This window comes from Pristiophorus japonicus, chromosome 21 (genome assembly GCF_044704955.1).
Source record: "Pristiophorus japonicus isolate sPriJap1 chromosome 21, sPriJap1.hap1, whole genome shotgun sequence".
NCBI lineage: Eukaryota > Metazoa > Chordata > Chondrichthyes > Pristiophoridae > Pristiophorus > Pristiophorus japonicus.
Window position 1 is genome coordinate 78,031,174 of NC_091997.1, and position 25,651 is coordinate 78,056,824.

At 42.8% G+C, this 25,651-nt stretch overlaps 1 protein-coding gene across 1 annotated transcript in view; it reads left to right on the top strand.

Moving 5' to 3' along the window:
- LOC139234122 (neuroplastin-like) overlaps positions 1-25,651 on the top strand; it is an 85,055-nt gene that overhangs the window by 25,568 nt on the left and 33,836 nt on the right. The window contains exons 2-3 of the mRNA XM_070865082.1: positions 19,166-19,340; positions 23,015-23,109. Of these exons, the coding sequence (XP_070721183.1) occupies positions 19,166-19,340; positions 23,015-23,109 (270 nt within the window). The remainder of the gene's footprint in view (positions 1-19,165; positions 19,341-23,014; positions 23,110-25,651) is intronic.

Here is a 25,651-nt window from a genome sequence, read left to right on the forward strand (position 1 = left end):
CAATACCCTATACAGTTGCAGCAGGATCTCCCTGCTTTTGTACTGCATCCCTCTCGCAATGAAGGCCAACATTCCATTCGCCTTCCTGATTACCTGCTGCACCTGCAAACTAACTTTTTGGGATTCATGCATAAGGACCCCCAGGTCCCTCTGCACCTCAGCATGTTGTAATTTCTCCTCATTCAAATAATATTCCCTTTTACTGTTTTTTTTTCCAGGGTGGATGACCTCACATTTTCCGACATTGTATTCCATCTGCCAAACCTTAACACATTCGCTTAACCTATCTAAACCTCTTTGCAGCCTCTCTGTGTCCTCCACACAACCCGCTTTCCCACTAATCTTTGTGACATTTGCAAATTTTGTTATACTACACTCTGTCCCCTCTTCCAGGTCATCTATGTATATTGTAAACAGTTGTGGTCCCAGCACCGATCCCTGTGGCACACCACTAACCACCGATTTCCAACCCGAAAAGGACCCATTTATCCTGACTCTGCTTTCTGTTAGCCAGCCAATTCTCGATCCATGCTAATACATTTCCTCTGACTCTGCGTACTTTTATCTTCTGCAGTAACCTTTTGTGTGGCACCTTATCGAATGCCTTTTGGAAATCTAAATACACCACATCCATCGGTACACCTCTATCCACCATTCTCGTGATATCCTCAAAGAATTCCAGTAAATTAGTTAAACATGATTTCCCCTTCATGAATCCATGTTGCGTCTGCTTGATTGCACTATTCCTATTTAGATGTCCCGCTATTTCTTCCTTAATGATAGTTTCAAGCATTTTCCCCACGACAAACTAACCGGCCGATAGTTACCTACCTTTTGTCTGCCCCCTTTTTTAAACAGAGACGTTACATTAGCTGCCTTCCAATCCGCTGGTACCTCCCCAGAGTCCAGAAAATTTTGGTAGATTATAACGAATGCATCTGCTATAACATCCGCCATCTCTTTTAATACCCTGGGATGCATTTCATCAGGACCAGGGGTCTTGGCTACCTTGAGTCCCATTAGCCTGTCCAGCACTACCTCCCTAGTGATAGTGATTATCTGAAGGTCCTCCCTTCCCACAATTCCCTATCATTAATAGAAACATTTAAAATAACGAAAGGGATAGACAAGATAGAGGCAGAGAGGTTGTTTCCACTGGTCGGGGAGACTAGAACTAGGGGGCACAGCCTCAAAATACGGGGGAGCCAATTTAAAACCGAGTTGAGAAGGAATTTCTTCTCCCAGAGGGTTGAGAATCTGTGGAATTCTCTGCCCAAGGAAGCAGTTGAGGCTAGCTCATTGAATGTATTCAAATCACAGATAGATAGATTTTTAACCAATAAGGGAATTAAGGGTTACGGGGAGCGGGCGGGTAAGTGGAGCTGAGTCCACGACCAGATCAGCCATGATCTTGTTGAATGGCGGAGCAGGCTCGAGGGGCTAGATGGCCTACTACTGTTCCTAATTCTTATGTTCTTATTATAAATGGCCCAATCCAGGAACTGAGGAGAGTGGGAATCAAAAATCTGCATTTGTGCCCTGCTTCGTGACCATTTTTTGGTGTAAAATGGAGAATAACGTAGTCGTGAAAGTAACTCCTGTACAGACCAGCGAAGCCGTGGGTGCAAATCCCAGCCTTTGCTAAATTAGCTTCTTTCAACTCGGCTTCGAGGGGCTCTGTAATTGGCTTGCAAACCCCAAAGTGGTCCCTGCTGGAAGTGTACATCTCGGGTGAGGGCAGGCTCATCTGAGGCAAAACTGGCATGCTGATGCTCACTCTCCAAGCTCGTGAGCGAATCGTAGCCTTTCGGGAGACGTTTTAAAGATGGATCAGTCCCCCAGCAAGAAGTCAACACCTTCTGGAAAGGAGCAGAGGGGAGGAATTTGTGATTGTGGAGTTTCCTTTCTCTCCATTCCAGTTGTGCCAAATTTGAAAGTATTTTTATGTCTGGAATTCAGGTCGGTGGAAATCTGATTTGGACAAGTGTGTATGGACAGGACAGACCAAGATTTGACAGTAGACCTCTGCGCCTTCTGTGCTGTGTTACCTACCTTGGTGAATCAGATTGTTAGAACATCTGTTGAGCTATGAAGAATCTCAAACAATTTGGTACAAAGTACCAGAATACAAATACAAGTTCACTAAGAATTGGTGCAATTATAAACCAAACTTACCTTTACCGGGTGCAGCTTTTAATATGTTATCCTGTATAATTTTTTTTACAAAATATCTATTTCCTCGTTTACAGTGCAGGTTTCCTTCAATCAAATCCTTATCAGAAAGTAAAATTGCTTCCTGATTGGACAAATCAGTTCACACGAATAGGTAGTGATTTTGCGCGGTTATCTTTATCAAGTCAGGTACTTTTTTTTGGACCAACCATTGTACATTACTTAACCAAAGCAATTAAATGCAACTTGTGGGAGAATGTGCAGAATTCAGTGCACTCTGTTCCCGAACTTCCTGTTGATTCTTCATTCATTCCATTGAATCATAGAAATTTACAGCACAGAAGGAGGCCATTCGGCCTAATCCCACTTTCCAGTTCTTGGTCCGTAGCCCTGTAGGTCACGGCACTTCAAGTGCATATCCAAGTACTTTTTAGACGTGGTGAGGGTTCTTGTCTCTACCACCCTTTCAGGCAGTGAGTTCCTGACTGCCACCTCCCTCTGGGTGAAAAAAGTTCTTCTCAACTCCCCTCTAATCCTTCTACCAATTACTTTAAATCTGTGCTCCCTGGTTATTGACCTCTCTGCTGAAGGAAACATGTCCTTCCTGTCCACTCTATCTAGAGCCCCTCATAATTTTATACATATCAATTAAATCTCCCCTCGGCCTCCTCTGTTCCAAAGAAAACAGACCCAGCCTATCCAATCTTTCCTCATAGCTTGAAATAAGTTGATTTATGAGGAATGGAACATCCTTCCATTGGTGGCTAGTGTTGGCTTTACATGCAGTCAAATCAGGTGTAGTGCAGGATAATGATCTCTGCACTGCACTGGAAATCGGTTTCAGATCCTTCCTCCTGAGGAGCAAGCCTATTGCACTGGCATGACTTGTTAATTCCTTTACACAAGCTGTCATTGTGGCCTGTTCCATTTCTCCTTTCCTCCCACATCCCCAAATTCTCCTCCTCAAAATGGGGACTGATGGAAGATTTTGGTTGCTGGTAACACTCTTGATATCTTGCTTCTCTCGAATGTACGAACCTGGAAACTGGGTGGGCCCCCCACATTCTACCCTACGTAAACTTGGTCATCCAAAACTCGGCAGCCCATGTCCTAACTCGCACCAAGTCACGATCACCCATCACCCCTGTGCTGACCTACATTGGCTCCCGGTTAAGCAATACCTTGATTTCAAAATTCTCATCCTTGTTTACAAATCTCCATGGCCTCACCCCCACCCTATCTGTAATCTCTTTCAGCCTTATGAGATGTCTGCGCTTCTCAAATTCTGCCCTCTTGAGTATCCCTGGTTATAACTGCTACACCTCTGCCTCGCTACACCTCTGCCTCGCTACCTCTCTTTCCTCCTTTAAGATGCTCCTTAAAACCTACCTCTTTAACCAAACTTTTGGTCATCTGCAGTAATTTATTCTTCAGCGGCTCATAGAAACATAGAAAATAGGTGCAGGAGTAGGCCATTCGGCCCTTCGAGCCTGCACCACCATTCAATATGATCATGGCTTATCATGCAATATTCCTGCTTTCTCTCCATACCTCTTGATCCCTTTAACCGTAAGGGCCACATCTAACTCCATTTTGAATATAACTAACGAACTGGCCTCAACAGCTTTCTGTGGTAGAGAATTCCACAGGTTCACAATTCTCTGAATGAAGAAGTTTCTCCTCATCTCGGTCCTAAATAGCTTACCCCTTATCCTTGGACTGTGACCCCTGTTTTCTGGAGTTCCCCAACATCGGGAATATTCTTCCTGCATCTAACCTGTCCAAGCCCATCAGAATTTTAAGTTTCTACGAGATCCCCTCTCATTCTTCTAAATTCCAATGAATATAAGCCTAGTCGATCCAGTCTTTCTTCATATGTCAGTCCTACCATCCTGGGAATCAGTCTGGTGAACTTTCGCTGCACTCCCTCAATAGCAAGAATGTCCATCCTCAGATTAGGAGACCTAAACTGTACACAATATTCAAGGTGTGGCCTCACCAAGGCCCTGTACAACTGCAGTAAGACCTCCCTGCTCCTATACTCAAATCCTCTCGTTATGAAGGCCAACATGCCATTTGCTGCCTTCACCGCCTGCTGTACCTGCATGCCAATTTTCAATGACTGATGTACCATGACACCCAGGTCTCGTTGCACCCCCCCCTTTTCCTAATCTGTCACCATTCAGATAATATTTTGCCTTCCTGTTTTTGCCACCAAAGTGGATAACCTCACATTCATCTATATTATACAGCATCTGCCATGCATTTGCCCACTCACCTAACCTGTTATCCTGTAGCCTCTTAGCATCCTCCTCACAGCGCTCACTGCCACCCAGCTTCGTGTCATCTGTAAACTTGGAGATATTACATTCAATTCCTTCGTCTAAATCATTAATGTATATTGTAAATAGCTGGGGTCCCAGCACTGAACCTTGCGGTACCCCACTAGTCACTGTGTACCATTCTGAAAAGGACCCGTTTATTCCTACTCTTTGCTTCCTGTCTGCCAACCAGTTCACTATCCACGTCAATACATTACCCCCAATACCATTTGCTTTAATTTTGCACACTAATCTCTTCTATGGGACCTTGTCAAAAGCCTTTTTGAAAGTCCAAATACAGCACATCCACTGGTTCTCCCTTGGTGTCAAATTTATCTGTTTTGTCTTATAACACTGCTGAGAAGCGCCTGGGGATGTTTTGCTACGTTAAAGGTGCTATATAAATAAAAGTTGTTGTTGTGTTGACAGAATAATTGACTACTGGGACAGCTGAGCCTAAGCCTGTCTTTGCCCACCGTCCAGACCTGCAAGGGTCACTGGACAGGATTCAGGACAAGGAACCTGTGCTGGATTCCCCCCCCCTCCCCCTTTGTCCCTGCCCACTTTCTCCAATGAATTGAGGTCATTGGTACTCCCATTGTTGCTCCAGCTGACAAGTTAGTGCATGTAGCAAGATTAGTTAACTCGGTATGGTCCAGGGATTGTATGTGGTACCTCCTTGACCTGTATGGCTCTGTAGCAGTTTCTGGACAAGACATTTTTGAATTATGGGCTGTGGACATTCAACCAGAGGGAGATGGCTTAAAACTGCCTCAAACCTATTTCATTATTGGCCTTTCTATCTTTATTAGTGCAAAGTGTCTACTTTTGAAAACATTGTAAAAGATAAGGGGTGTTTTTTTCTTCTCTTAAATTCAGTTTTGGGACCTGTTGCTGACTCGATGTGCTTTGCGTTAAAGTGTAAAAGATTGGTATTATGAAATCATATCAAATAATTGCTAGCAAATTAGTGTATATTCGTTAGAGAATGCACATTGAGCTTGACTAAAATTAAATTTTGTTAGCAATGCAGTTTGGAAGCCTAACCATTAATTTTAATCAAGTTCATACCCTAAAAATTAAAGCCAGGCCTTTCAGGAGTGAAGCTAGGAGACACTTTTACACACACAGGATGGTAGAAGTTTGGAACTCTCGCGCAAATGACAATGATGCTAGGTTAATTTAAAATCTGAGATTGATAGATTTTTGTTAACCAGAGGTATTAAGAGATATGGGGCAAAGGAGTTCAATCACAGTTCAGCCATGATCTCATTGAATGGCACGAGGAGCTAAATGGCCGACGACTCCTATGTTCAAGCACTCGGTCAGGTATAGCATAGCCACATGCAGGTTAGAGTCTCCTACTCTGCCCCAATGTGCCTCAGTCCCTAGTCTCCGAACATCTGCACTGTGAAGCTTGTTCCATTTCCCACAGCAACCATCCTGTGGCCTATGAGTGATGATGACATTTACAACAACAACTTTCATTTATCTAACATCTTTAACGTAGAAAAAGTCCGAAGGCACTTCACAGGAATGCTAACAAACACAATTTGACACTGAGTCCCATGTAGAGAGGTTGGTCAAAGAGGAAGGTTTTAAAGAGCATCTTAAAGGTGGAGCGGTTTAGAGGGGTAATTCCAGAGCTTAGGCAGCTGAAGGCACAGCCGCCAATGGCGGGGCAATAAAAAACGGGGTTGCACAAGAGACTAGAATTGGAGGAGAGCAGAGATCTAGGAGGGTTGTGGAGCTGGGGGAGACGAGAGATAAGGAGGGGTGATGCCATAGAGGGATTGGAACACAGGAGGAGGATGTTAAAGACGTGGCTTTGCTGGAATAAGGACCCAATGTAGGTCAGCGAGCACATTTAGGGACAGTTTCACATGAATACTGAAGCTCGGGGCATTTATATTTTCAAATCTTGTGTAGACTGATGCAGATATTCACTGCAATTGTTTTCTATATGTTGTAAAAATGGTCAAGAACCAGGCTTCTTGTGCATGAATGTCAGCTTTTTAGTAACCAGGCCTACGAAGGTGTTTTAGCCACTGACTCTGCTTAACTTCTTTGATCTCCCATGATTGTTGGAGCATGTGAAACCTGAAAAATATTTAAAATGCTTTGCTAAAAAACCCTATTTTTGATTTTCTTGTGTCTTTATCTAATACAATGCTGTTTTTATTTTGTAAAATGTGCTGACCCTTTAACTGATAACTGCAGTTAGTGTTTTTATTTTCATGAAAGTTAGTCAATACTAACGCCCAAAATATATATATATTTATTTATTAAGAGCAGCAATACAACAGATGCATAAGGCCAATGTCCGGCTTGGAACCCACAACTTGATCTTCACAACCTTGAGAAACATGCTTTATTTTCAATGCGACCACCTTAAGGTTGTGAATACATGTATCTTTAATATACTAGTAAATTGCCCGTGACATTTCTCATAGTCAATTGATGGATCGAAAGGGGTGTTTTAATATACAAAATGGTGACGGAGTTCAGAAACTCACTCCAAAGCGCCACCTATTGGCCAGAGTCTGCACTACATTGTTACTGGGAAATGTTTACATCTAGGATTTCCATTCTATACGTACTGGCGTTTCAAAGTTTAGCATTTGGATAAAAGCGTGACCAAAAATTGCAAACAGGATGTGTGTGCATACACAAGACGCTAATAAACTCCTTGATATTATTTGTAATTTTGATTTTCTTTTCTTAAACCTTTTTGGTTTTTCTATGAAGGTGTACTTAGTTGTGACTGTGCTTTGCACATTCCAGTGCAGTGAATGTTGCAAGCTCTACAGTATGTGTCGGAACTTGTTCAGTCAGTTTAACAATTGATTGTACAGAATAGCTGAATCGTTGCATCGCCTCTTGTTTTCAATACTTTGATGCTCAATAAGGAGATGGGTGCTTGTAGTTAGATTTCCCAGTGCAATAAAATGAATCAAGTGGTTTATTTCTGTCTGTCCTGTGATGTGAGGTCTAATGGAGTTGGGTATATTTCGTGGAGTTACAAAGAACATTACTGGGAAAGTTGCTGAATTTCTCTGCTCAGGATGTATGTCCAGTACAGTAAAGGTACTTCAGCAGCTCCACAAACCCTCTGGTGTATAGTGATCAGTAAAGAACCACGTCAGCCGATAGTCGTCCATTAACTACAAGTCCAGAATATCTGACGTGGCCAGTTACATCGAGCACAACAAGCTTACTGTCCTATTTTTCTTTATATTTTAATCTGTACACATTGCACAGATTTCTAAAACACTAAACTTATTCCTCTTCATTTCTGTGTCGTAATGTTCTGGCCTATTTAATCCATTTTCGAATGATTCCGAGCAAATTATTCTTCAAGCCCATCTTGACTGTGCAGCTAATTAAGACTTCCATACTCCACAATTCTTATGTACCCTTTTTCCATTTCTGTGCCTAACATTGTGATTTATTTTCTTTAAATTTATATGTACTGTTAATTTCTAGTGCTATTGCTTTCTAAGCTAATTTTGAAATGAACAATTTCTGTTTATAACCTGTCTACAGTTAAGAGTATTCTCGCAGAGTTTAGGTCCTCTTTTTGACTGCTCTATCTATCACTCCGTTTCTACCGCCCTCCCTCCAGCTGGGTTTGTCAAGTCACCCTTGTCAAAGACTAAGCTGACAGGTGACACTTTTGAGCTGTACTGTGACGTGGTAGGGAGCCCCACACCCGAGATCCAGTGGTGGTACGCTGAGGTCAACAGGGGCGACTCGTTCATCCAGCTGTGGGACGGCGCTTGGAGGCAGAGGGTGTCAATAAACGCGGCCTACGGCAGCAACGGAGTGAGTGTGCTGCGTGTCACCAGGTTGGGCCTGGACGATACGGGGACTTACGAGTGCAGGGCCAGCAACGACCCCAGGCGGAACGACCTCCGACAAAATCCAGCCATTACCTGGATACGGGCCCAGGCCATTGTTCTCGTCCTGTCAAGTGAGTACTACATATAGTGGTACCATAGTAGTTCCTGCTGGTCAACTAGACCTTGCTCCTTTCCTGTTGTCTTTTCTTCTAGTCTTCCTTCCACCCCCCCCCCCCCCCACTACCCTTCTCCATTTACAATGTTGTAGACCTGCACTCCCCTTCAATAATCCAGAAATGCCTGGAATATTGCCCCTTGTCTTGCCTATCCTCCTCATGATGCCTCTAGTTTGTGCAACTCCACTCCTTCTTCTGTTCCCAACAAAACCCCAGTATTCAAACCGTATTGCTCTGGTGCCTAGTTCAGTATTAACCATGTAGTATGTATTGCAATGTGTCTGACCCGTTAAACCCCCCCCCCCCCCCCCAAACCCACTTTTCCCATGCACATTGTGAGCCCTGTGGCTTGAGCAGTTTTTGTTTGTTTTTAATCGATCTGTGTATTGAGCCTTTCGGCGTGTTTGAGATGCAAACCTAACCAGATCCGTTTTCTTTTGAAACAGCCATGGCCAGCCACTAGAATGCTGATGAATGCGTGCATGCGTGGGTGTGCGTAAGGTTTTATTTTCACGTGCTGTGCTGGATGTGGGACAGATGGCATAGCGAACTGCAAAGGGAGGTGCTCTGAATGCTAATGGATTTCTGTGGCTGCAGGGGCAGAAACAAAACGTTGCAGTAACATGGCTTGAAAACAATTCAAAATGGATAGCTAAGGACCAGTACAGCTTAGACTCAGTATACTCAATATTCAAATGATGGAGTATTGCATGTTTCATTGTGAATTTAATTTAATTTAATAGCCGCAACAGTGATATCTTAATTGAAAGTGACTTAATGGATGTTTAAAACTCAAATTTTATCGAGGACAGAATGAACAGAATGGGGCAGACGTAGTTCGAACAAAAGCAAAATACTGCGGATGCTGGAAATCTGAAATAAAATCACAAAATGCGGGAAGTACTCAGCATCTGTGGAGAGAGAAACCGAGTTAACTTTTGAAATAATTTTTAAATGCCTGACTGATCTAACCAGCAAGCTCGGTCAAACGTTTCATGGTTTGCGAAAAGAGAGAATGGCACTTGTTGCTGAAAGAAGTAGCTTCCATGTGTTGTAGCTACAAACACATCTGATGTGCTACAAATTGTCATTTTGATTTTATTTGCAGAATATAAAAAGCCTGGAACTACTCTGCCACATGCCCAGTCTCTCCAGTTAAGCAACTAGCTTGAGACCACCCAGTGTAGAATTTAGAAAAAAAAATCAAAATTACATATTGCAAATTTGGAAGACTTGCTCTAATTTGTGTCGAATTGCATGGATTCCAAACTCTTGGCTTGCTCAAGATTGCTTATATCTTTTTTTTCCAAAAGTATATCTATAATTTCTTTTTAAAAGAGGCTTGATCATGAACTTTGTTCTTAAGGTATTTTTATTTTAAGTGAATGCAGATGAATTCATCAGGGGGCACTGGGTGGAAGGAGTTATGAGCCCAGCATTGCATGGTTTCTGAATTAACACCGCTGGGGCTAACTGGACTGATTCAGTAATGACTTGCTGAGCTATTATCTACAATCTCTTGTCATTATACTCGACATGCAAACATAATGTTGAAAATATTAACAGACCACAACAAACATAAATATATTCTTATACTTTTGTAATTTGAGGAAAAAAATGGGGGTGACTGTTAGTGCAACTTCAATGCTATTCACATTTTATTGTATATTGTGCTAAGGTTTCTGAAACTACCTGCTTGTTCAGACAGATAGTGGTGATTTATCTTCTACCCCTGCTTATAACAATTGTGCTCCAGTCTTTTCATTACCTGGGAGCTCTGTGAACATCCTCTATCCACATTATTCTTGAAATTTTTCGCTTGGATTCTTGGTTCAAAAGTCCCGATTATTCCATAAAAACATAAGAATTAGGGGCAGGAGTAGGCCATACGGCCCCTCGAGCCTGCTCCACCATTCAGTACGATCATGGCTGATCTTCTACCTCAACTCTACTTTTCCGCCCAATCTCCATATTCCTTGATTCCCCTAGATTCCAAAACACACACACTCAGCCTTGAACGTACTCAATGACTCAGCATCCACAGCCCTCTGGGGCACAGAATTCCAAAGACTCTCAACCCTCTGAGTGAAGAAATTCCTCCTCATCTTGGTCTTAAATGGCCCACCCCTTATCCTATGCCCCCTAGTTCTCGACTCTCCAGCTGTGCAAAACAACCTCTCAGCATTACCCAGTCAATCCCCTTCAGAATCTTGTATGTTTCAATGAGATCACCTCTCATTCTTTTAAACTCCAGAGAGTATAGGCCCATTCTACACAATCTCTTGTCATAGAACAGTCCCCATTCCAGGAATCAATCTAGTGAACCTTTGTTGCACTGCCTCCAAGGCAAGTATATCCTTCCTTAGATCAGGAGACCAAACCTGTGCACATTACTCCAGGTATGGTCTTACCAAGGTCCTGTACAAATTGTAGCAAGACATCCTTACTCTTATGCTCCAACCCCCTTGCGTTAAAGAAGCCCATGTTTTTCTTCTTTTTTATTGTAATTTTTCTATTTGTACTTTTTAAAAATTTGAGGTATTTAAGGCTGCAGCCAGGCTGCTACTTTTGTGACTATGTGCAGTGATTTGCGGTGCACATCAGTGCAAAAGTGCCAGCCCAACCCGAGAGATTGCTAGGTGTAGTAAAGCCACGAGATACCGCCAGGACTTTCACTCACTTTGTGTTTGCTCCTATTGCGGTTATAACAACAAATCGACGATTTAAAAATTCCATGTCCTCGCCTAGGTATAGAGTAGGCTGGAGCCGAAACAGGCATAACCACAGGTGAGAAGTTAGTTGGTGCTTTATTGGTGTGTGCTTAACTGAAGCTCACGCGGCAACGTGCAACCTTTGTGCTGCAGACCAGTGAACTCCATTTTAAAAGCACTGCGTAGTGGGCTGCAATTATGGTAATTTAGTAAGGATGCTGCTGCACCCTAAGTTTTGTACTGTTCACAGTAGAAAATATCCGGGTTAACTGCCTGCATTTAAAATGGTGGACAGAGAAATGTCACACAAACGCATTAAACCTTTGCCCCTGATATTGGCAACAGAGATTTCTAGCCTTGTGGGGGTTTGTTAGGATAGCTTGAATGTAATTTCTGCTTTATATACAAGCATACTTGTAGAGATTGCTTTAATTCTTTGTTTTTTCAGTAGTATTGGTAAGTTGCTTAATGTTATCAAAAATAGGATGAAGAATGCTGTCTTTCGGAATGGTGAGTAGATATTGAAGACAGTGATCCTGTTGTTGAGAATTCTCTCTCTCCTACCTCGCCACTCTTCTCTTGCTCCCCCATCCCACAGATTAGAATACACGGTAACTGCACATTACTTTTATATTATTCACCTCTTCTCTCTCCAAAGTCCCCAGCTCTTTAGATTGATGCCCTGCACTAGTATCTCCCTTACAGTGGTAGTCTGTCGCTTCTGAATTTTAATGGGATCATGTCTTTGAAATGCAATGTCCGTAATGTATATTTTTAATTGCTTCCAGTAAATCAGGAGACGCATACAGTATGCCTTTCTCTTGGACAACTGAGGCTGAGATTCTGAAATCTAGAAAAAGGCCAATTTGTACTGAGTTTCCAGGAATTGTAGTTTCTTAAATAAAGAAATACTCTGTCATGTCAAAGATGATGTGTGGCTCTCCGACTTCTCAGAGATCCCCTGCAAATATTGACACATTCCTGCAGACTCTCTGAAGGATAGTTAGCCAAAGGTTAAAGAATGTTTAATATACAACCAAAATAAATTTTTTTGCAAGTAAACAAATCCAGCAGTAATTATAGGGTGCAGAACCATCAAGACACTGTGCTCAAGAGGCATGATATGGGGATGCGTGGGATCTTGTGCTCCCCACTCTCTTTAGTTGCATTGGAAAAGTCAATAGATGAGACGAAAACTATTTTGAACATTATGTTCACAGGGTTGCATTAACTTTTGAAGGTACAATATAGGTCAAAGAAAACATTTTAGGAAGTTTAACTTCCATATCTTCAAAGCTCATTCCATTGAGAACCAAAGGGGATGCTGTTTGTCTAAGACATGAATGATGGTGTGAGGTTTGCTCTGCTTTGCAGTCCGTTATGACATGTGGTCCAGTAAAAATGTCAAATGAGATAATGAACTGATCTTTCAAGCTGCCATGAATTATTAAAAAAACACCGTTTTGTTTTGCAAATGGCGTGTTTATGTGTGTATTTAATTTTGACTCTTCCAAGTAAGTTTACAGGAAGGAAGCAATAGCTTAAAAGTGTGAGTGGTGACCTCTTCAGTACAGCTTTAGACTGCTGGTGCTTGGCCGACTTTGGTCCTGGCAGTTTCTTCGTGCTGTCCATGGGTGCAGAATCTTTAATTTGCCTCAATACTTTGTCCTGTTTCTTATTGAAAACTGCTAATGGATGGGTGGGAAGAAAATAGCCGAAACTTTGCACAAACAGGAAAGTTATAGGAATCTTTTTCATGCAAAGAGTGATTAAAAGGCATTACTGCAAGAGGCTATTGATATTTAAGAAGAATTTGGATGAAGACCTGAAAAATATCGAAGGGTATGGAGGGAGGTGGGGTGGGGGGGGGGGGGGGGGGGCGGTTGGATTACAGAAGTTAGATCCAGTGTAGTACCAACACAGGCATGATATGCTGAATAGCCTCACTACTGTACAATATTCTCAGTAATGTTCTGCCTCCCTTGAGCAGGATCAGTGACCAGGTAACTATTCAGTGCTACAAGTGAAGTTGAGACCATATTGGGGCATCAAGTAAAATAAGTATATCTACAGCTAATGTAAAGGGGCAGCTTGCATTAATCTACAGTGATTCAGTGATCACAATTTCAACTGGTTGCAATAGATTGGCTATCTCTCACAATCGGAGACAGTAACTCCAATGTGTCAAAAAACAAAAAAGCATTATTTAGGTTTAATCGTTTTTCGAAAGAAGTATTGATGGTGAGGGCTGGGATTAAAAGTGTAGGATATACAGGTTGAATCTCCCCTATCCAGCACCCTTGGGGCCTGGCCTTTGCTGAATGAGGGATTTTGCCGGACGAGGGGAGCTCACGTGTTGTAAGGGGAGCAACGCTATACAAACTCTTTTTACAACTTCATTGGTCGAAAACAGACCGTGTCTTTATTTCTGTGCCATAGCGACCAAGTTCACACATTATTGTGTATATCAAGCATAATTTTTACAACTTTCATGAACTCCGATCGCTGGCCTGACCCCGTGATCCGCCACCCGACGATCTCTGCCGCACTTGATCTCCCCGACCGCTCCGCTGCAAACTCCGCCGGACCGGCAGTCCAACTCTGCAACATTGTTTTAACTTGCTGAGAAACAGATGAGCAATGAGACAATATGACTGGTGTTGGCGATCTCTTCAACTCCCCCCCCCCCCCCCCACCCCGTGGCCTTCCTCGCTGACGTGCCCCCAGTCAGCCAGCACCGATATCCCCGAGCGCCGGGCAACGTCCAAAATATGCAGATAATCGATTTCAGGAGCCAGCGAGGAAAGACTTCAATTTGTTCCGCTGTGTACTGCGCATACGTTCCCCCCCCGGCGGCAGGAATGATGGCGAAAGAGGTGGTGCCAGATAAGGGAGATCCACCCTGTATTGCTAGATATGTTTTCATGTGAATAAAGAGGAATCCAATTACATTGCACAACAGACTATCTGGACATGAGACATTTAACAATATGGAACAGTTTACCATGCTTTTGTGCTTTGTAGTTTAAGATTCTAGGGCATTTTCAGGGATAATCCACTAATAGCAAAACAAACTGAACCGTTTTTGATGTAGCTGAACTAAACTTTAAAATGGATCTCGCTGTTCAACTAGAGGCATTCACAAAATATTTTACATTGTGTCTGCTCCAGATATAATTTGCTAAAAGGCCTAAGCAGGGCAATGATCATGAAGCTGAAGAATGATATTAGAAGGATGCTATAGAGAGGAGGAGGCGATGATGCATACGAGCGGAGTACAGGAGGGAGTGGCGCCTTGACCAATGTTCTCCAAAGGGAGGACTGCTAATGTAGTACCCTTATTCAAGAAGGGAAAAAGAATACTAAAGGACAGGATAAATCTGCATTTGGATAGGCAGGGATTAATTAGGGACAGTCAGCACGGATTTGTTGAGTGAAGATCGTGTTTGACTAACCTGATTGAATTTTTTCAGGAGGTAACCAAGAGGGTCGATGAGGGTAATGTGTACGATGTAATATATATGGACTTTAGCAAGGCTTTTGATAAGGTCCCACATGGTAGACTGGCCAGGAAGGTTAAAGCCCATAAAATCCAGGGCAAAGTGGCAAGTTGGATCCAAAATTGGCTTGGAGGTAGGAAGCAAAGGGTAATAATTGATGGATGTTTTTGTGACTGGAAGGATGTTTCCAGTGGGGTTCCGCAGGGCTCAGTACTGGGTCCTTTGCTTTTTGTGGTATATATCAACGATTTAGATTTGAATATAGGGAGTATGATTAAGAAGTTTGCAGACGACGCTAAAATTGGCTGTGTGGTTGATAATGAAGAGTAAAGTCATGGGCTGCAGGAGGATATCAAATCTACTGGTTAGGTGGGCAGAGTAGTGGCAAATGGAATTTAATTTAGAGAAGTGTGAGGTAATGCACTTTGGGAGGGCTAATAAGGAAGGAGTATACACATTAAGCAGTAGGCCACTTAATAGTGTAGATGAACAAAGAGACCTTGGAGTGCTTGTCCACAGATCCCTGAAAATAGCAGGCCAGGTGGTTCAGAAGGCATACGGAATGCTTGCCTTTATTGGCCAAGGCATAGAATATAAGAACAGGGAGGTTATGCTTCAATTGTATAATACTTTGGTTAGGCCACAGCTGGAATACTGTGTGCAGCTCTTGTCGTGGTATTATAGAAAGGATGTGATTGCACTAGAGAGGGTGCAGAGGAGATTTACTAGGATGCTGCCTGGAATGGAGAATCTTAGTTATGAGGACAGATTGGATAGGCTGGGTTTGTTCTCATTGTAACAGAGGAGGTTGAGAGGAGACCTCATCGAGGTGTACAAAATATTGAGGGGCCTGGACATAGTGGATAGTAAGGGTCTATTTCCATTGGTGGAGGGGGCTATTACAAGGTGGCATAGTTTTAAGGTGGTTGGTGCAAGGTTTAGAAGGGATTTGAGAGTTGTGGGGATCTGGCTGTCGCTGCCTGGAAGAGTGGTGGATGCAGAGACCCTCACCACTTTTAAGAGAAGGTTGGATGGACACTTAAAGTGCCGTAACCTGCAGGGTTACGGACCTAGAGCTGGTAATTGGGATTCGAATAGATGACTTTTTGTTGGTCGGCGCACATATAATGGTAAGTACTGCAAGGAATCGAGTACGGCCAGGGTGATGTCCTGGACTAGTTTCGATCGCCTTGATGGGTCAGAGAGGAATTTTCCCAGATTTTTTTCTCCCTAAATTGGCCTGGATTTTTATCTGGTTTTTGCCTCTCCCAGGAGATCACATTGCTCCGGTTGGGGTGGAGTGTAGATGTTTTTAGTATAAGGGATGTTTCAGTGGTGTGGGGCAGACTGGTTGGGCTGGGTGCTCTTTCCGCCATTGTTCATGGGTTTGTATGTAACCTTTAGGGCTGCTGATGAAGGGCCATGCGGCTCTTTGTCAGCCGGTGCAGACACTGGGCCGAAATGGCCGCCTTCTGCGCTGTAAATTTCTATGTTTCTAATGTTTGTCAGATGGGTGATAAGGAGAGGGGGGCAGAGAGGTTTAGGAAGGTAATTCCAGAATGTGGTGCCTAGTTAGCAAAAGACCCATCTCGCAACGTGGAGCTAAGAGGGGAGGGTGGGATGACCCAAGAGGACAGAGTTGGAAGATCTGAGATTTTGGGGGGTGGGGGGGGGGGGGTGTTGTTGTAGGGCTGTAGAAGGTTACTGAGAGTAATTTAAACTCTAGGATGAGGATTTTAAATCTGAGGCGTTGGGTTCGCGAACCAATGTAGATGAGCAAGGACAAGGGTGATGGATGAGTGGGATGAGATTTTGGCAACAGCAGAGTTGATGATGATGGAGGTTGAGAGGCCGGCCAGTGATGCATTGATATAGTCGAGTTTGGAGAGCACTAAGGCATGGATGAAGGTTGAAACAGATGATGAACTGAGGTAGGGGTAGAGGCGATTTCTGGAGATGGAAATTGGTCTTTGTGATGGAGAGGATACAGGGTTGGAAGCTCCTCCAATGTCCTATTTGATCCCAAGCAGAGCTTCTGATCTCAAGTGTAATTAACAATTTCTCTCAGTGACATTAATGGGACACAACTCCAGCTTAGAAGAATGATGCACTGTGCATTAAATAGTACATCAGTCCTGGCATTAAACAATTGACTTGCTGTGAGCAGCACCATGGGAGATTCACTGGTATACATAAAAAGTCTTGAGTTCAGCTCATGTCCGTCATATATCGTACAGATGCAAATCGGTCTGGGAGGAAGCAAGCCAGATATTGACCTAGATCCTCAAATTTGCGCACAATTGACTAACCTGTAATGTACCTGAGGAATTTAAGTTAATTGTTTAATTTACAATCAACGGGGTTCACACAGGGAGTACTTGAGCATTTGGCTTTAAAGGGAAAGCATAATTTAGAAGGTAAACATGTAGCAGCAGGTCAGATTAGCAACCGAGCCATGGTGCAGACCTCAGATTACCTGCGAGCAACCCCATAGCAAATCTGATGGTCACTTTAAAAAAAAAAAAATTCGTTATTATTTGGATCTGTTAGCAAACCCCTCCTAGTTCCATTGTGGATATGGGAGAGAGAAAGGGGCCAAAATTCAGGGTCTCAGAGATCCGTTAATGCCCGTTTGCGGCGGCCATTCGTCACAATCGATTGGCCGTGTTTTGGGGTCAACTGGCCGACCCGACCCAAATTCAGATCGGGGATTTTTCGGCCTGGACCCCATACCGCCCGATGCTGATGACCTCCGTAAGCGAGTCATCAGTTAGTGCACCGCTGCTTTTAATTACAATAAAAACTTACCTACCGAAATTCAGCTTAATCAGTCGATCCCCCGCCGCGCCGTGCTCCCGGCAGGTTTCTCCACACTGAGTGCGACCCGGCAGCGCGGCGGCCCTTAAAGGGGAGAGCCCACTGCCGCGGCCGCCATCTATTAATTTTTGTCGGCCGACTTGCCGATCAGCCAGCAAGACGGTGCCCCTGGGTTTGGCCGGACGGGCAGCCTGGCACCCCGTCTTGGGTAGCAGGCCGCTGGCCCGGCCGAAACCCTCCCTGGTGGCCCAGTGGCCAAAGATTAAAAAATGACAATCTCTCCCCTTTAACGGCGAGGAGAGAGCGTGGTGACGCACACACGCTGTGACGTCACCACTACTCCACCGTTGATTGACAGCGGCGGAGTCCCGGTCCGACCCATATTCAGCCACTCAGCCTGGCTTTGTGTCTGGCCCACCCCCTCCATTATGACACATTTCCTCTGGGACTCTGAAAAAATTTGAAGTCTTGAAAATGGCTCTTCCGACCGCATCAGGGATCCGTGCGGTAAGTACAAAGAAAAAAATCATCAAGCTTTCTTGCGCTGCTGAATTTCGGCCCCAAAAACTCTTGTGGGTTGTTAGCAGGAAATTTACACATCTGTTGCCAAGATTTTGACACTTATGAATGCTCGTTGAATACACGGTGCTGTTGAGGTATTGGTCATATCCCATATCCCTCTTTTTGTTACAACTGTTGGCATCTTAATTGATTTTATCGTTTCATGTTCAATTTTTCCATTAATTGTAATTAATGTCTGCTGTCAAATTTGTTTCATAAACTAATTCCTCTACTGTTACTTGATAAGATCTACCTCTAGTTCCCAACCAATACCGGACAGGTTCTATTAATATTTCACTTAACCCTTTTGAGAACCGAGGGTTTTTACAACCAAACCGGAATGAACGAATTAAACCATATGCAGTAATGTATACATTTCTTATTCTTTGAGAGTCACGGAAAAGAAATGCAAACCTCTTTAATGGAATTGCGCTTATTGACAATGCACACATTCTGCTCATGGGCTAGTTTATTGGCAATCGAGCCAACAGTGCATTTAAAATCCGTGGAATAGTCTGTTCCCATCTGGACATTGTCTTTATAATCACATTTCAGCATTGGTAAGTGGATTCTTGGCTAGCGGTTTAAGCCGGCATGGCATGGCATGATGTGATGATGCTGGTGTTCACCATGGGTGCCATTTGCATCATCATCTTTACAAAAGAATTTATTTTTCTAGATTTGAAGCCAGATAAAGGGATAGCAAATAACCTTGAAATGTCAGCTCTCTGAATTCTCACCTAATCTGTCCGTCATCTGAACTATTTCCAAACTCCTAGTTATATTGAGCTCCAGGAAGCATACAGCACTTTAGTGAGGGGGGTAAGTGTTTTTGTCACCAAAAAAGCATTGATACATGCTAATATTTAGCGCTGGGTGCAGTATTTATCGGCTGCAGGTTTTCAGTACATTAATGGTAGCTCTGTAAGAAACTAATAATACTGCAGTTCATTGAAAGAAAGTTGTATTTCCAAGTGGCTGGTGACTGAGAGTTGGCTGCATTTGTTTTCTGCCCAGCAGCAATATTGTGCTCACTAACTCTCTTTATTTTGCTCTGTATTTCAGAGCCAAAGATCGCTTCATCTGAAGACATTCTTTTAAAATCTGAAAAGCTAACCATCTACCTAAACTGCAACCTGACCTTGGCGCCAACTCCATGCAATGGCAGTTATTGGATGAAAGATGGAGAAGAGATTTCTGGGACCAGGAATTCTTCTGCTACAAACAGCACGGAGCACAAGTGAGAACTATGGCTTTAGGACTATGCAACCAGTTCGGGTGGAATTTTGGAAATGAGGGAGTGAATAAATAATCAAATACCTCGATGTCAAAGAGAAGTTGTGGAGGACTTTCTCTTGGGTGTATTAAGTAAAAATGGCGTAGAATCTATGATTGAATGCTTTATATAAGAGTGTGTGGAAGAAGCACGTTTGATCAACGGAATGGCCTTGTTTACAAACGTACAAAATGACGGGCAGGAAAAGATCAGCTCGTCCATCAAGCCTGCCCCATTCCATTTTTGACCAAAAATTTCATTCAGCTATTATTTACAACTACAAATGGTGTCATAGTGGGCTGTCTGAGATGAAGGGCAGTGATGTTCTATACTACTATAATAAATGATGCTAGAATCCAAGATGGTCAACCTCTTGAGCATCATTGCTAACGATCTGACCGGGTGAGACTTTTCCTCTTTTCATTTAAAAAAAAAAAAATTCTCTGGGTATGGGCATCGTTGGCAAGACCAGCTTTTATTGCCCATCTCTAATTGCCCGTGAGAAGGTGGTAGTGAGTCACCACCTTGAACCGCTGCAGTCCATGTGGTGAAGGTACTCCTGCCTGTAATGAAATAATTGCGTTCAGTGTCGCAGGCACTGGAAGATGTTTTAGAAACTGAGAAACTGCCCAGTACTGGGTATCAAAGTCAATCTTGCACCAGAGTGTAAAACTATGGTTTTTCTCATCAATTTAATTCACTAACCGAGGCTAGCTTTTGGAACTGAATGAAGTGAGGAGGAACAATTTAATTAATATACAATCATTTTTTTATCAGCAATTGAAGGATATTGAGACTAAATGATTGCATATCTGATCGAGTTAACCCTTTGCTAATTTAAATTGGCGTCTACGTCTTTAAGAGTTCTCCCAGGTTTGCTATAAACAAATACCTTCCATACGAGAAAATTGTCCAGAGCACTCCTATGAGCCAACGTACCATCTGTATTATGTACGAACATTTGAGAATTGTGTGTTTACTTTAGTGACTGTAATCTAGCACACTGACTGGTGGCTTTTAGATTTCAGTTCTTATGAAATCAATGAGTTATTTTCCATTCCCAAAAAAGATATAAATAGAAAGAGAATTATAGTGCATTTCTGTATATAATCATGCAAACTTCTTTTTTTTTAAAAAAAAAAGCATACTGTGAGAGTAGAACAAACTGGCTTGTGAAATACAGGCATTAAACTTTTCTATCTTATCTTACTGTTGAATTAGTGCAGAGACAATTTTGCCTGGAGATAAATGGTTCAAAAGTGATTTGCACTTTGACATTCAAAAGTATAAACCTATAAAAATGGGTTTGGATGAAGGTTTAATTTGATAGTGCTATTTTGGACTACTACCCTACTGTCTTTCTATTATAGTTTGCTGTTAAATTAGTTTATTGTCCTAACCTCAACCATCTTTCCTGGTAATAGTGAAATACAGGGTGTAGCAAGTCAATGCTTTGATAAGCATCAGAAATCACTGATTGGGATGGTCAGCTGATGTAGTTGTGAAGGGATCACCTCCGTGGTTTCCCACACAGTAAACCAGGTGTTAGCCAGCGATGTGCTGAGGTATGCCTCGTGGAAAAGAGTAAAGACCAGTCCCTCAAAACTGCCACCAAGCTCATGGTCTACAGGGCTGCAGTAATACCCGCCCTCCTGTAGGGCTCAGAAACATGGACCATGTACAATAGACACCTCAAGTCGCTGGAGAAAACCATCAACGATGTCTCCGCAAGATCCTACAAATCCCCTGGGAGGACGGACACACCAACATTAGCGTCCTCGACCAGGCCAACATCCCCAGCACTGAAGCACTGACCACACTTGATCAGCTTCGCTGGGCAGGCCACATAGTTCGCATGCCAGACACGAGATTCCCAAAGCAAATGCTCTATTCAGAACTCCTTCACGGCAAACGAGCCAGAGGTGGTCAGCGGAAACGTTACAAGGACAACCCTCAAAGCCTCCCTGATAAAGTGCGACATCACCACCGACACTGTGAGTCCCTGGCCAAAGACTGCCCTAACTGGAGGAAGTGCATCCGGGAGGGTGCTGAGCACCTCGAGTCTCGTCGCCGAGAGCATGTAGAAATCAAGCGCGGGCAGCAGAAAGAGCGTGCAGCAAACCAGACTCCCTACCCACCCTTTCCCTCAACGACTCTGTCCCACCTGTGACAGAGACTGTGGTTCTCGTATTGGACTGTACAGTCACCTAAGAACTCATGTTAAGAGTGGAAGCAAGACTTCCTCGGTTCTGAGGGACTGCCTATGATGGGATAGAGAAACAGGAGCTGATGTCTCCAGAGCCACAATTAACCCACAGCCATTCTTGAGCTACTGAGATAGGCCTAGGAAAAGGTTACCTTCTTTCCTTCCTGTCGTGAACTACTGTGTACGGCATAGTGCTAATGTTTACTGAACTAATAATCCAGAGGCCTAGGTCCAGAGAACGAGTTCAAATCAAAGCAGTTTGAGAATTTGAACTTGTGTTGTCTACTTCTTCACGTTGAATGGTAATCTTGCTACACCTTCCTGCCTCTGAATTTTTCATCTGACCTGAACAGTGTGAATTTGGTCGGGATACACTTGTGATCTAGTACCTCACTGAAGCAGCAATTCTGAATGCATGAGGTTGAACTGTCAGCAGGCCTTTGAATTTCTCTTTCTGGACCACTGGATAGCAGTTGTTGTGGGGGAGGTGGAGAGATGGATTGTGAATCAGGCTGAGTTAATTGTTTATCGCAAATGAAATAAGACTTTGTTTTTGCTGTCGAGTTTCCCCCTTCCCTTAACTCATTTTTCCCAAACAGTGATCACTCCTAATGGGATACGTTTACGTGATGTAATCCTCTAGGATCTTGCCAAGTGACTGTTCTTCATGTTTGAGTTTAGTGAGTCAGTGAGTGGACTTCAGGGGCTATTACACAAGAACCAGATCACGTTTGCTTGATATCCAGATGCACACTTATAGTAGAAGGTCAATGAATAGCAAGCAAGAGTTGGAATTAAACCTGATAGTTTTTGTTTTCCCTCTCTAGTCTGGTCAGTTGTAGTGGCGCCGCTGCCAATTGAGAACTAGTCAGTTCAACACAAGGAAGGGATGCAATATGGGACCGCCTTAGTTTATATGGCTTTGTACTGCAATGCTGTTACCCTCTGACCATTGGGGAGCTACTATCATCTGTTAAAACACAACTTCTTGACTGAAAGATAATGTTCCACATCAAATTGCTTTGTTAAAGTTGTGGGGTAACTTAAAATTGAAAACACTGGTTGCTTGGTCTGCAGAAAATCTATTTGGAGGCTGTGTATAAACAAATGGAATGCTTAATGGCCTGGAAAATGTTAACCATAAATTTTGATTTCAAAATAGCAACATAACTTGGTGCATAGCTTGGTTTAAAACATTCTGATGTGGCTTGAAATTTTTCACAATCTCTTATTTATGATTTATTTTAAAAAAAACTATGTAACACTGTTATTATCCATGATGTGCAGTTATTGACAGACACTAAGTGTATGTTTCAATAGAAATATTGAGATTTTATGTTTGCCACAATTGAAGGACTTAATTTTACCAATCTTGTAATCTCTGTCCAAAAATAGTTTAAAAAAAAATATTTTTCTCTCTTTTGAAATCCAGGATTCTCTCAGCTAAAACTGAGAGTTCCGGAGAGTATCACTGTGTCTTCACGTTTGAAAGTTCCCCTCCAGTCAACGCCTCAATTGACATCAAAGGTAAGCACTTTGCAGGGACTCTAAATATTCAGCCATCACCCCTGTGTTGACTAACCTACATTGGCTCTTGGTCCATCAATGCCTTGATTTTCAAAAATCTCATCCTTGTGTTCAGATCCTTCCATGGCCTCGCCCCCTCCCTATCTCTGTCGCCTTCTCGCCCCCTCCCTGTCTCTGTCGCCTCCTCCAGCCCTGTAACTCTGAGAATTCTGACTAAGGCCTTTTCAAAGAAGGGGCAATGTTTTGTGTTTAATATTTAATTGTCCTGGTAATCTATCCTATCGCCCTATTTGCTTTCACAATAGTTCCATGGCAGCGGTCACACTGTGACTCGTGCACTATAATGCCCAGGTCCTTCTCCCGCTCAGCAACCTTGAGCACACAACCGTACATGGTGTGGACATGATTCTACCGAAGTCCATCATGCTGCTTTTGTCTGTATTAAGATATAACATTTTGACGGGGCTGGATAGGTTAGATGCAGGAAGAATATTCCCGATGTTGGGGAAGTCCAGAACCGGGGACACAGTCTAAGGATAAGGGGTATGCCATATAGGACCGAGATGAGGAGAAACTTTTTCACCCAGAGAGTTGTGATCCTGTGGAATTCTCTGCCACAGAAAGTTGTTGAGTCCAGTTCGTTGGACATATTCAAAAGGGAGTTAGATGTGGCCCTTATGGCTAAAGAGATCAGGGGATATGGAGAGAAGGCAGGAGTGGGGTACTGAAGTTGCATGATCAGCCATGATATTGAATGGTTCTACAGGCTCAAATGGCCTGCTCCTGCACTTATTTTCTATGTTTCTATATCATTAATTTCCACCATTGTGACATAACGGAAAATTGATGCACAATTAAAGGGTACCAGTTTAGCTGATCCCACACTTTTCAAAGGCGAATTTAACAAAATTGAATGCAAACGTGAAGCAAGAATTACTTCAAAAATATTGAAAGGAATTGTTTTTCAAAATTGCCTCCCTGTACTGAAATCATGATTTACAGTGATTTTTGTTAACTGGTCTTCAGCAATAACCAATAATACCGAGCAATTTTTCATTCATTAATGCAGATTGAGTAGCTAGTTCCTTTATGTGGCCTGGTCAGTCATGTAAAATATTGCCGTGTAGGGGAATTATGCTTCAGCTGCTTGTGTTTATGTGGGTTGGAGCAGAGAAAGAAAGGCTTACATTAATACAGCACCTTTCACGACCACCGGAAGTCTCAAAGCGCTTTACAGCCAATGAAGTACTTTTGGAGTGTAGTCACTGTTATAATGTGGGAAATGAGGCAGTCAATTTGCACACAGCAAGCTCCCACAAGCAGCAGTGTGACCATGAGTAGATAATCTGGTTTTTTTTTAAGTTGATTGAGGGATAAATATTGGCCAGAACATCGGGGATAACTCCCCTGCTGCTCTTCGAAATAGTGCCACAGGATTTTTTACGTCCACCTGAGAGAGAAGATAGGGATAGATCAATAATATGCAGCATGTTCTTGGTCACAAATTGAAGAAACATATAAACATAGAAAATAGGTGCAGAACTAGGCCATTTGGCCCTTCGAGCCTGCACCACCATTCAATAAGATCATGGCTGATCATTCCCTCAGTACCCCTTTCCTGCTTTCTCTCCATACCTCTTGATCCCTTTAGCCGTAAGGGCCATATCCAACTCCCTCTTGATGCCAGTTCATTGGACATATTCAACAACTCTCTGCGATAGGGAATTCCACAGGTTAACAACTCTTGAGTTGTAAACTGCTTACAATATATTGCATCTGCACGTGTGGATTTTAATTGTGTCTTCAGTGAGTTGTGTTTATTTTTTTCTTGTTTAAAAGAGGAAGCTAGATACATACATGAAGGAGAAAGGAAGAGAAGGATATAATCGGGTGATTAAGTAAGGTGGGAGGAAGCTCGTGTGGAGCAAAGGCACCGGCACAGATCAGTTGGGCCGAATGGCCTGTTTCTGAGCTGTAAAATCTCTAATTAGAAGTAATGTGCACAATAATTCTTACTGTTGATTAGGGAGAAGGATGTTAAAGTATATACTTTTAAAATTTATAAAATTATTTCTGGTCAGTGCTCACTTTAAAATCAGGAGTTCGATATTATTCTGGTTTAAAAAATTGCAGTAATAGAGCTGTGGAAGAAACCTGTCCTGTTCTTCATTTGCCCTTCAAGTTTTTCTCTCACTGCTTGTAATTGGAAGCCCTCAGTGACAGATGGCGATTGCACAACAATGTTGATAACTAAGCTGTTGAATCCGTTTTCTGCCTTGCCATTTTAATCCTGCGATGTTGCTTTAAGTAATTCACTCCTGTGTCAAACTGTGATGCACACTGCTTTCTATTCTTCCCTCAAGAAAAGCAAAAATAAAACACACACAATTACTGCCATTTTTAATCATTTAAGAGGAAAGCTGTATTCGAGGCTCACGAGGGCTGTGTTTATGCTGCAGAATCTATAATGGTCACTTCTGTACTGGAGGATAGGAGACACATTTCCTCTGTTCCCTCCTATCATACAAAAGCACTGTTGGGT